The sequence below is a fragment of the Lissotriton vulgaris genome, unplaced genomic scaffold (assembly GCF_964263255.1).
Source record: "Lissotriton vulgaris unplaced genomic scaffold, aLisVul1.2 SCAFFOLD_669, whole genome shotgun sequence".
NCBI lineage: Eukaryota > Metazoa > Chordata > Amphibia > Caudata > Salamandridae > Lissotriton > Lissotriton vulgaris.
Genome location: NW_028244991.1, coordinates 972,186 through 984,869, shown reverse-complemented (window position 1 = coordinate 984,869; position 12,684 = coordinate 972,186). Strand labels below are relative to the sequence as shown.

Below are 12,684 nucleotides of genomic sequence, written 5' to 3'. Positions count from 1 at the left end.
GTCCTTCCCATTCTCTCTTACCCGCTCTCTTCCCCATGTTTGTCACACTTTCTTCCTCTGCTCTCTCCCTGTCATGTTTCACTTTCCCGTCCTTGCCCTCTATACTTCTTCATCTCATCCAATTTAATGTCTCTCCTTCTCCAATCTCTCTCTAGCCACTCACTCTTCTATCACTCTTTCTCCCTCATCCATTCTTTCTTCTCTCTCTCTCGATTTTCTTGTTTATGTCTCTCTCTCTCCTCGGCCCACCGTCACCTTCCCTTCTTCTCTCCCATCCCTCTTTCTCTGTGTATCACTGCTGCCTATCAAACTGTGAACATTTTGTGTTTTTTAGGTCCACCACTGGATATTCTTGGAAAGCTCCTTAGCTCAGCAGGCGTTGATGCATGTAGGGGTCAGAGCATCCCATTCCCCTCCCGCACCTCCCCTCAGGATGCAAGTGGAAAGTCGGAGTCCGGGGGGACTCTCTGTCAGCTGTACCGATGCAATAGGGTGTGCAAGAATGCCTGTCTTTTTTTTGCAAGGAATTCTATTATAATACCATAACTCTGCTCCTCCAACCGGTCCTCCCTGCAGAAGTAGTTCCTGTTCTAAGAATAAATCTCTCCTCCGTCCCAGCCAGTGCTTAATTTGTGAAAAAATAAGCGCCGGGCTCTTGCCAGGAGGCCACTGCAGCTTGCACAACCCATTGCCCCTGCCAGCACTGCCAGAGACAGTGCCAACACAACTAATAACCTCTAAGTGTAACAATTCAGACTTTTCCAGGTTCCCAAAGCTATAAGAATGGCTTGGTGGGCAGGTATTAGTCATTTTCTAGGTATATTGAATTGACAAACAACTGTTAGTATACTCTTCTTTAAATTAGATAAACAGCACCACTATGTAGCAGACTGTCATGACCGCCAGTGTTGACAATTAAGTGCCGGTGTCGAGCACCAAAAACCACCGGCTCAAATTAAGCACTGGTCCCAGCTTGTACCTCCCTAAGACCCAACCTACCCTTCCTTGGGGAAGTAATTCTTGTTCCAAGAGCATCTCTCCACAGCTCAGCCAGTTACTCCTCACGGAAGTAATTTATTTTATATGACTATGGGCTACATGTAGGTGGCCAAATACCGGTCGGTAAGGCCGAAATTCGGTAAATTTCAGCGTTACGGACCGGTATTTAGCCCTTTGCGATGTAGGAGGCTGGATTTAAGGATTCGATAATTTACCGATTCGTTATTTTAAGTATTCGGTAAAATACTGCTTCCTTAATTTAAGGAATCGGTAAATAACCAAATCCTTAAATCCTATGTAAGGAGCACTCAAGTGAGTGCATTTTTGGTTTAAGGATTCATTATTTACCACCAACTACAAGTTGGTGGTAAATACTGATTCCTTTAAAAAAGCAATTTTGTGCTTTTTTAAAAAGTGCCATGTGGCAGACATACATGCGCCACATGTGCACACAAGCACGATTCAGGGGCACAACAGGGTGTCGATGTGACACCCTGCCATCCTTGAATATGCTCCCCCTATTACCGATTCGGTATTTACCGAATAGGTAATAGTGAATGGCTTGCCATTCATTCCTATGGGCCTCAAGGCCCATAGGAATGAATGGAAAGGTATTCCTTATTACCGATTCAGTAAATACCGAATCAGTAATAACGAATATTACCGGATCGGTAAAATTTTACGATTTTTTACCTACATTCTATTTACCGATTCTTAAATACCGAATCGGTAAAATTTGGTATTTAGGAATCGGTAAATAGAAATTACCTACATCTAGCCCTATGTCTTGATAACCACAGCCTGCTCTCCCTGTTAAATGAATTCCCATTTCAAGAATATATTTCGAAAGTTCAAGCCTGTACAAGTCCTTTTCTGAGAATATCTCTTCACTGCTTCCATCAAATAAACTTGGGATTTGTTGCCTATTCTAGTGATGAATACGAGAGAGAATATATATGTATTTATATATTCTCTTTTGCATTCATCACTAGAATAGGCAACAAACCCTTAGTTTATTTGATGGATACAGTCATTCAAGTTGGTCAGACTGATGTAAACATTATCTGAATACAATTTCAGAATTGTTTATATTCTAGAAAAACTAATTGCCTATATTTGTTAGTTTGTAGATTTAAATCACATGGAATGTTTATTAGAACATTGGAATGTGGAGCACTTCATTGCAGACAATTGAGTGCTCCTTGCTTCTACGGGGCGGTAACGGTCAGCAAAGCAACACAGTGTTATTTAAAGAAAGGCCTATCGGAGCCCTAGGGCTCCGAGAGGTCTTTGTTTAGTTTGTTAGAACATTCTGCCCTCTAGTGGCAGAATGTTCTAATAGCCTTATAGCCTTTCATAGCTGGGCTATGCCGGCTATTAAAGTTCCGCTCCCTTGTTAAAGGCCCGAGCCGAAGATGCTGGAGTGGGCTTTTAATAGCCGGGATAGCCCGCTACAGTGGGCTATAAGGCTAAGGCTATGTGAATGTACGTTCCTATGGTCATATGGGCCCACACTTGTTATTAGAAATCTGATTCAGTTCACTTCTGGTGCCTGGTCCTGAAGGTGCTACAGATTGGTTAAAGATCAACTAACTTCAATCCAGGAGATGTCTGCTTTGAAGTTTATACAACAACAGGTACCCTTTTCAGATGAGATACTCAAAAGTGAGGAAGAACTTATTGTGCAAGCAGTTGCACAAAGCATTTTTGCGGTTGCAAAGCCTGTGATTTGCAAAATTACATTATTCAAAACAACAAAATTCAAGTTGTCATGTACATAAGACACATTGGGAGACAGAAACATCTTTCTTCCTTTCAAAGTGCACTTTGTGACCTATATCAAATCACAAAGGAAGGGACAGGTTATAGGCACTCTCCACTCCTTTGCGATTTGGTATGTAATGTATCAATGTTTTGTAAACATGATTAATATTGCAAACAATTCATGGGGTGCCGACTACGGAAATGGGGTGGTACTGGAAAGCTGCTACATATACAATGCTACTCATATTCCCCCTTCGTTCTTGCCTATCTCTCTCACACTGTTTTCCACATTTCTTAATTTTCTGCTTTTTCCAAACTCCTATTCTCTCCCATTTTTCACTCCCTTAACCCTTTTGTCTTATTAGACTTCCTTACGTCCTTTCTTTCACCTTTCTCTTTTCTTTTTCCCTGTCTCACCAAACTCCTTCACCTTCCCTGTCCATGTGCAGCGAAGGGTGTATGCAGCGTCTGTTGCCAAACTCCATTTCCCTAGAACCGTGGGTCGAATTTGTGTCTATTAATGCAGGAAGAATTTATTTTTTATTTTGTTGCAATGTCTACGGGACTACCACATGTACACCTTGTAGTCAGAGTATGGTCAACCAGCCCCTTCACACTTCCTTGCCCTTTTCTTTGGGATGAAAGCTTTAGCGCGTTGCATCCTGCAATGACTGCGCGCTAAAAAGATTCCATAGAGCACTGAATTCTCAGAAGATCTGCAGCTCCTGCATTAACCTGCACTGTCCTGCATTGGACCAAATGAGAAAAAATGTTCCTCTACAATAACCATTTGTTTAATTTTCACATTTATTTTCCTCAGATGATTTGAGGATCTGGATTGGTTTAAAATCTGAGGATAAGTTCTCAAGACACACAGGTGTCCATCTCTGTCACCATTTGTAGTTGTCCCAACCCACTTTGTAGTGCAAATATCTTAAAAGCTCTTGTACAAATTTAGAACAAAGAACCTAGTCCTTCTAATTTCAAGTGAATTTGTTGTAACTCTGCTCAGCAGTTTTGAACATGGTGGTGATCTGAGTAAATCTTTCCCAATTGAATAGTTACAACATCCACAAATGGAACAAATGAGGCGGCAATCCAGAGGTACTGTCCCAAAGTAAAGTTTAAGGCTTCCTTACACAAACATATTCGTTCCTTAAGAAATAATGGCTTACAGCATTACTTGTACTATGCGCTCAAGGATCGACAAATTAGAACGATATGTACCCCATTCTCCATGGCAGAAGCACATACGCATCTGAGGCCATCCAACATTTTATAACAGGCCCAGTGTAATTATTAGTAAAACTGGAAAGAGACAGATATCTAACTAATATCGTTTGGCAGTGGTTTTGCCATATATGGTTAATATTTCGGTGAAGATTAACTATCTTGGATGTACTTAATTGGGTTTTGGCTTCAAATTCCTCAAGAACTTGCAAATGGCAGAATAACCTATATTGAGCCTTTATAATGGACTTGAAACCGTTCTCAATCACATGTTAGTGCAATGAAAATCTCTTAGAGACTCAGTCTACATCAGACCAGGGATTCTCCCCCTTCACTGCAAATTAGGGGCTGATCTAGCCCTGGTGATGCTTCATTGAGCCTATGACATGCGCCCAGAAATTGGGATTATACTGTCAGTTTGCCTGTACAGGTCACAATCAACCTGCAGTTTGGCCTGGGATCATGCTTTAATTAGCTTTAAGCTCCACCATAAATCACCCTCAAGCCGCCTAGTCTTACTGTTAACCTCATGCCAAAGACAACCATTGAAGAACTCCATTTGGAGGAAGGTCTCTACATTTTTTAGATGTACTTCTCAGAGATGTATATGCCAAGCCAAATAGGGTGTCAAGATGCACCCCTACTTCTAGTCCTGATTAGTATGAATATTCTAGCAAACAAACTGATTCTCACCAAGCTGTGTGTTATAATCTAGCAAGTTATTAATGCATCCTCTGTGTTGTTGCCCTTTGCCTTGCTGCTCAGTCTATGTGATGTCATCAGAATGTTGAAGAGGGTTTGAGTGGAAGAAGGAATCAGTTGCTGTGGAAGGGCTGAGCGGCTAGGAGGCTGCTCCTGGTGGGGCATAGTATGAGGCACAACTGGGATCCTATCTGAAGAATAATGCTGTGATCCTAATATACACCATTGGACTACGTATCTTTCTTTCAACTGTATCACGGAGCCACTGCCCATGTCCCAGAGTCTCTTATCTTGGAAGCAGGGATGGGATCCCCAGCCCTCTTACTTTCTCCATAGAAGGGCCCCCCAAACTGATTAAAGGCAGCTTTGTATTCTAAGAAGCAAACACATAACGTGAACCAGACTCGAAGGTACCCGGGCGCTTTACATGTGCACCAGTTACATTACAAGCGGACACATTCATTTTGTGAGGCACAGGGAGATTGTGATTTTCCCAGAATCACAGGATGTTGAGCGTCCATGCCGAGACTCGAACCCGGTTCCCCAGCTTCGAAGTTGACCGCATCCTCTCCCCAGATTCTGGTCTGTGTATTTATGCTGACTTGTGAAGATAGTTTAGCAGATAATTTGTGTGAAAGATGTCCAGCTACACTGCCTGATTTTATGTTGTTGTTTAAATTTGTTTTTATTATTATGATTTTTGAACGTTTCATAACAACCACTATGCATGCCATACATCACAGCTTAGAGAATATTACAGTACAGATCAATACATTGGTGACACATTGCATCATGACCTACGGTTCTAAATTTCTAGCTCAGTATGCAGTTAAATGACGGAATTACTCGGTATTTGAAACTTAACTACGATCAACAGAACAACAATATCGAATAGCTTGTACTCCAACTACCACAAATCATTTATGTTATACACATACAGCATCTCTACCCAGCACACCAAACACCGCTGCATGCCCCTGCACCATCCCCAGCTGCCCACTCTTTGAGCTGCCCACTCTTTGAGCTCCAATGCCTGTTAGTGTTCAAATTTGTTGGCGACCCGCCCATTAAGGTCTAAGTTTGCGCAGTCTGTAGTGCTGCCTGTTCGCTATCGTTCATAGATGTGTCTGCTGTTACCTCCGGGTTTCCCTGCCAGACTATTAGAAAATCTGTTACTATTGCATCCAATGCTGGTGCCAGTGGCTGCCTCCGCAGCTTGTTCGCATCGTCCCTGCAGTGTTACAGTTTCAGCATGTGCCCAGAACACCAAGGATTGATAACAGGCTTTCGCCACTGGGGGAGTGGGGGGCTTTCCTACGGTACGTAAGCAATTGTTTATCTACTACGAGACCTAGATCTATGTATCTGGATGGCACCTTTTATTTCTTGGACCCAGTGCTTAATTTGAGCCTGTGGTTTCCGGTTCTCAGCACCGGCACTTAATTAACAACACCAGGATATATTACAGCTACCACATGGTGGCGCTATTTGTGTAATACAGAGATGACCACAACAATAGTTGCTTATTAAGCAAATAGACATTAAAACAACTAATACCTGCCTACCAAGCCACCCTTTAATCCTTGGGGGGCCTCGAACAGTTTGAATTGTCGCACTTGTAGCAGTGTGACGGCTAGTATTTGTGTAAGTACTGTCATTGACAGCGACGGCAGTGGCAATGTGTGGTGCAAGCTAGGTTGGCCTCCTGACGAGGGCCCAGGCACTTATTTTTTTACAAATTAAGCACTGCTTGGACCTATGATAGAGTCCCAGTATGCACACTTCCCATGTCCAGTGTTCGTTCCATGCACTGGGCCAAGAACCGAGTAACCACCCCAATATGTTTGAATGGTTGGGCATGACCACAGCATGTGTAAGAGATGTGTCCCTGTCTCATTAGCCCCGATACACTGTCTGATAACGTCGTGGATGTTTCTACACATGTAGTCCCCGTACTCTGAAGAACTAGGCAGTAAATACCACGTTCCGTGTGAAAGTAGACTTCACAAATATCTGCTGATAAGATGTAGGTTCCAAAATGTTTACAGTCAAACTTTCTAAATGTATTTAAATTCAAAATCCTATATATATCTGCTGAGAAATATAGGTTCCAAAATGTTTACAGTCAAACTTCCTAAATGTATTTAAACTCAAATTCCTATATATATCTGCTGAGAAAATATAGGTTCCAAAAGGTTTACAGCCAACATTTCTAACTGTATTTAAATTCAAAATCCTATAGATATCTGGTGAGAAAATATAGGTTCCAAAATGTTTCCAGTCAAACTTTCTAACTGTATTTAAATTCAAAATCCTATATTTAAATCCAAATCCCACCTGTGTGTAATATGTAATTCTCTCTTCTAACTCTATTCATGAAATATTTGGGCTAAGTGCTTCTTAGAGGAATGAGGTGAAAGTCAACATTTTTGTAGGAAGATATTTTTAAAAAGTCAAGTTTATGGTCATCTATGTTGAATCCATGTTTTAAAAGCCTGACGTACACACCATTTTAAATGTCTAGTGGTTACTCCTGTATGACAGGAGTGAACTTCAACCAGATGTTGCAATTCCTTGGCCATCTAAAGGCAAACTAGATTCAGGTTTAGATTTAAAACTTGAAATCTGTGTCATGACTTCAGATTTGAATTTACGTTCTGGCATAAGCTTTGGCAATAGGTCAGAGGCTAACGCAGACTCAAACTGTGCCGTTCCGGGGTTGGCATCATACAAATACTCCATACATCCTAATCTACGACAGGTACTGCATGCAATGGACATGGTTTCAGGGCTAACTCCTTCCCCCAGAGATGATGCAGTGTCAAAGTCTGCAGAAGTATTCCAGGGCAGAACAACAAGGGCATTCCATGCACATCCATCAATCTGCAGCTGCCTGGACCGCCTTCCCCATCTCACATCCATCCTTCCATCTCCAATGATAGTGGACTAGGTACTAACAACTCGAGGAGGAAAGTGGGACTGATAGCGATGTATTGGACATTAAGCCAGCACCGCATGCAGGTTATCGCAGCTGAGTCCATATCCACTTAACACAACATTACCAGTTGTTCTGTAGCAGCACAGGAAGTTAAAAGGGAACACGCCCCACGTGGCCATGCAAACTAGTAACTAGTCTTCAAAGTAAAAGGTTCATACACTGCTGAGCTATGCAATGCAGCCCATCCAAGGAGCATAGGCTCTTTCAGGAACACGGCCAAGTGCAGCACCCCCATGGCATCAGACCGGTGCCTAGTGCAGAGCCCCATGGCATCAGACCGGTGCCTAGTGCAGAGCCCCATGGCATCAGACCAGTGCTTAGTGCAGCGCCCCCATGGCATCAGACCGGTGCCTATTGCAGAGCCCCATAGCATCAGACCGGTGCCTAGTGCAGCGCCCCTATTGCACCAGACCACCACCTAGTGCAGCGCCTCCATGGCAGCAGTCCACTGCCTAGTGCAGCACCCCCATGGCACCAGTGCACCGCCTAGTGCAGCCCTCCCATGGCGCCAGACCACTGCCTAGTGCAGCGGCCCCATGGCACTAGACCACAGCTTAGTGCAGCGCCCTTATGGCACCAGACCTTTGCGGAGTGCAGCGCTCCCATGGCACCAGACCACCGCCTAGTGAAGAGCCCCCATGGAATTAGACAAGCGGTGCCACCATGGCACCAGACCAGTGCCTGGTGCAGTGCCACCATGGCACCAGACCGGCTGGCAATGGCAGAACATCCACAGAGGCTGTAAATGCCACTAGGCTTTAAAAGTGGTCGAATCCTTCTCCCAATTTGAGCGCCTTATAGATTACTAATGTATTAATACATATACTAACAAGCATGATCACATACTTTCTCTCTCAACCGTGGGCAGCAGAGAGTAGACAACTCCTTGCGGAAAAGGGTGAGGAGGGCCTGGCGGGCCCGGTGGACCAGGGGGGCCTGGGAGCCCCGTTTCACCAGGATATCCCCTCGATCCATGAGATCCCGGGAACCCTAAAAGGAGAAGAGAAGAAAGAGTTAAAGGTCTTCCTACCAAAGATGCATTGAATTAGATGACTTAAAATTATTTATTTAACATACATTCTTAGGAGGTCAGGAAGAGGAAAAGTTCTGAAAATAGTCTTTATTGTATGTTTTATTGCACTTATCGTCCGATAGTAATGAGAATAGCAAACAAACAAAATAACTTTACATGTGGTCCCTCTTTCCAATGTGAGTGTCTGCTGGTTTCTTTAGCTTCCCCGCTGTGACCAAGCTTCATCTCCACGTGTCCCGTTTCCAAGGACGCAAGCCTGACGTAGGGGCGTGGAAGAGATTGGAGTTGTGCAAATCTCACACAGGACAGTCCCTGGGAATATTAAGTAGCATCCACGGTTCGACTACGTGTATTTTCTACTGTCCAGGACGCGGAGCTCGTAGGGCCTGATTTAGATCTTGACGGACTGGTTACTCCGTCACAACGTGGATGGATATCCTGTCTGACGAAATATATTCCATTATATCCTATTGTGTTTAAATTTCGGCGGACGGGATACCCGTCATTGTTGTGACGGAGTAACCCGTCCGCCCAGATCTAAATCAGACCCGTCGTCTGAGACTGAAGGCTGGATCTCCCCTCTCTCCTTGACTTTGTGCATAGCTTCGCTGAGCAGTCATAAGATAGCTCCCGAGAGACTGTGCGAACGATGAGCCGGACACAATAAAGCACAATTATTACACGGGGAACAGCCATGACAACGCGGGGATTACAACGAAAGTCGTTACAACGACTTTCGCTGGAGGGCGCTGTTGGATAGGGAATAGTTTAATTTTCTATCCAACGCCTTCCCTACTGTCAACGTGGGCTGGAGTTGGAATAGAAAATTAAACTATATCACTATCCAGCGTCCTCCCGCGAAAGTCGTTGTGACGACTTTCATTGTAATCCTGCGTTGTAATGGCATGTAGGCTAAAAGCCAGCGTCGTAATGCCATACAACCTTATTACAAACAAGATAGGCATGAATGTACAAAGCAAGTGACTGCTTAGAGTACCATGGTAGGCACCTTCCTGCTGCTACGGTGAAGCATCTAGTGAACCTGAGGTAACTGGTTTATGCCTAGCATTTCCACCTACACCGCCAGCAGAAGCATACCAAGAGATATTTCACCACACTCTAACAGTGTCACCCTATCAGTCACCATCTTACTCACTCTGCAGGGAGGGCCACTTACAGGAGGATCAGGCGAACTCATTGGGATTTAGAGCAGGGTGACCATTTCAACAACCTAGAAATCTGTGGGGGTGTCCCACCGACCTTAAGAGGGACAACTTGCACCTCATCCTCAAAAACATCTTAACATATAGAATTTTAGCTGATAGTAAAACAGTTGCTTTTCATAGAAGGTGTCCAAGTGGAAACAAAGGGACAGTAAGATCAAAACTTGGGTTGTCTATGATGCCTTTTGCCACCGTGATGTAGTCAACAGAAGACGCATGATAGCTACCCAAGCAAAAATGTATTTAGTGTATGGTTTACCAAAGTCTGATCACCTGCTGAGCTCATCTGTTAGATCAGCTAAGTTGGGAACAAGGAATACTGAGGAGCCATGAACAACACTGCCCTTCACTGAGCTACAAAGAAATACATAAAGGCGTCCGGCGGACCACCCACACCACCCTCTGCCTGTCCTCCCCATGTCAAATATTGTTTATAAAAAATACTGCAACCTGCTCTTCTCCCCTTCATTATTAACCATACCGATACCCTCCTCTCCCAAATGCACCGAGAAAAATGTTCAAGCTGCATCATTCAATCATACAAATGAATAGAAGCTGGTGAAAAGAAAGTGGTATATCGAAGGAGGTCAAAGGTAAAATCCTATGAGCCTCTCACAAGGATCATCACTCTGATCATATATGTTCATCACATAACTTGTCTAGAGCCATAAAGTTGTCCATACAAGACTGGGTTGTGTATGGCTATCGCAACTGTAGTGCCAAGAGTATGCACTCTTTCCCCCTGAAGGTTCAAGGGTGATTCAAGCTCGCATTCTTTCAGAAGGCTTTGCTGAAACCCTTTACCTTGGCTCCTCCTCCTTGATTTACGTCATCGAGCTTCATTTTGAAGTTTCATGTTACGAGCTGTTAGTACATTAACTGCTTTCGATTTTATGATCGTCAATACATCACAACGATCGCACTAAAATGGGCCGAAGATTTCTCACTACCTTCTGAGGTTCTGTTTACTTCTCTACACCTGCAGGGACCTGCTGGTGCGCTCCTCCTTGTGATCCACGCATTTGCCACCATTTTATCCTGCCCTCATCATGACATTGTCTTATTTTGTGCAAAATGTGGTTGGTGGTTATTGCGCGCACCTAAAAATGATATGGTGAATTCACTATGAGTTCATATTTTTTATTTTAATTGCGATCAACCGTACTCCTCGAAAACCAGGCTTCCATTGTTTGACGGTGAGGAAGTTTGGGATAGTGGTCCTAGAATTTTATTACAGGGGCGGCTCCTCTGTTTAAGCAGAGGAGCGTCGCCCCACAAAGAAAAGCGGAAAAATCAAATGGTAATAAAGTTTATTTATTACCATCTTGTTTTTCAGCAACCGACCCTTCCCAAACCGAGTGACAGGATGGGGCGGGGACAGTAATGCCAAGTGGCTGCCTGTGCGCTTTAAAATGTGCATGTACCTTTGGCCGGCCGCCTTGCGATGTCCAGCCTGACATGTACATTTTAAACTTCTCTCACCCAGTTGTCTCAGCTGGGTTAGAGAAAGCACAGGCCTCCGGGCTACTGAGAGCAGTGAACAAGGCTGCTCCCTCCAACACTGGTGCTTCTCATGCTGGTGAGAGCAGCGTCAGGATTGATTAGGGGAGTTGACTGGGTCCCACTTTGGAGCCTCCCTTCGGAGAAGCCCGGTGGAGGAGTACGACCATCGCACAGGAGGGAAGGTGTTTTTTTGTCTGTGGCCCACGCCCACCAAACTCAGTACATGCCAGCCACCACTGATCCTGGAATAGATGTGCAGATATTCTTCTTTCCTAGCGCTTGGAGGGACAAGACATCTTCACCAAGATCATAATGAGAGTAATTTCTGCAAATGTGGCAGGAACCAGAGAAAGGAGGAAGGGTTCAGCTTTCCACTGGCAGGCAGACTGGAGAGGCTTGAGATCTTAGGATGATGACCACCTTCACAGGTCACACAGCAACTAATCATAGGTCAACACAAGCACCTCTGCTGATCAAGAACAACAGGTTTCTGACTCTACAGGCTGAAAAAAAGAATTAAGTTATCATTCTGCAGGCTCTTCATGAGTTTGCATTTCTGAGTTTCGTCAGTTGAGAACTTTCCCTGGTGTGGTTCATGTGAAATATATTTTGAAATGCAAAACTATTTTGAGATTAATCAACGGCCAGACTCAACTTGCCACTAGTGCTTAGTTTGTAAAAAAAAAACATTAAATACTAGGGCTGTTGTCAGGAGGCCCCTGCAGCTTGCACCAACCAGTGCCCCTGCCAGCTCTTCCAATATTAGGATCAATTTGTAACTATCATCCTCCAACGAGTGTGACAATTCAGACTATTCCAGGGCCCCAAAACTATAAGAATGCCTTTGGCAGCCAGTGGTATTCATTTTAATGTAAATTGAATTCATAAACAGCTGTTGCTGTGCTCTACTCTAAATTGGCCAAACATTGCCACCATGTGGCAGGCTGCATACGTGCTGGGGCCGAACACCATTAACCACTGGCTCAAATTAAGCACTGCTCGCTACTGCTCATAATGTTGGGATTAGCAAGGATTGTGCCTCAGAACACAAGAGGTGGCACATGTTGCTCCACGAGGACAACATCGATGGCAGATGTTCAATTTAACTATTTAGGAAAGTTCAATTTCGAATCAGTCCATATAAATGTATCTAATGAAGGTACCCTGAGAGTCTGGCATGGCTCCAGCATCGGTGGACTACCGCTGCTCATTCGCTTTCTGCTTTGTAACCC

General features: G+C 44.1%; 1 protein-coding gene across 1 annotated transcript in view; it reads right to left on the bottom strand.

The window, feature by feature from the left end:
• Positions 1–8,539: 8,539 nt before the first annotated feature.
• LOC147666673 (collagen alpha-1(XXVI) chain-like) overlaps positions 8,540–12,684 on the bottom strand; it is a gene marked incomplete at its 3' end in the record, with an annotated part of 663,130 nt that continues 658,985 nt past the window's right edge. Inside the window, exon 8 of the mRNA XM_086948979.1 lies at positions 8,540–8,683. Coding sequence (XP_086805105.1) covers positions 8,540–8,683 — 144 coding nt within the window. The remainder of the gene's footprint in view (positions 8,684–12,684) is intronic.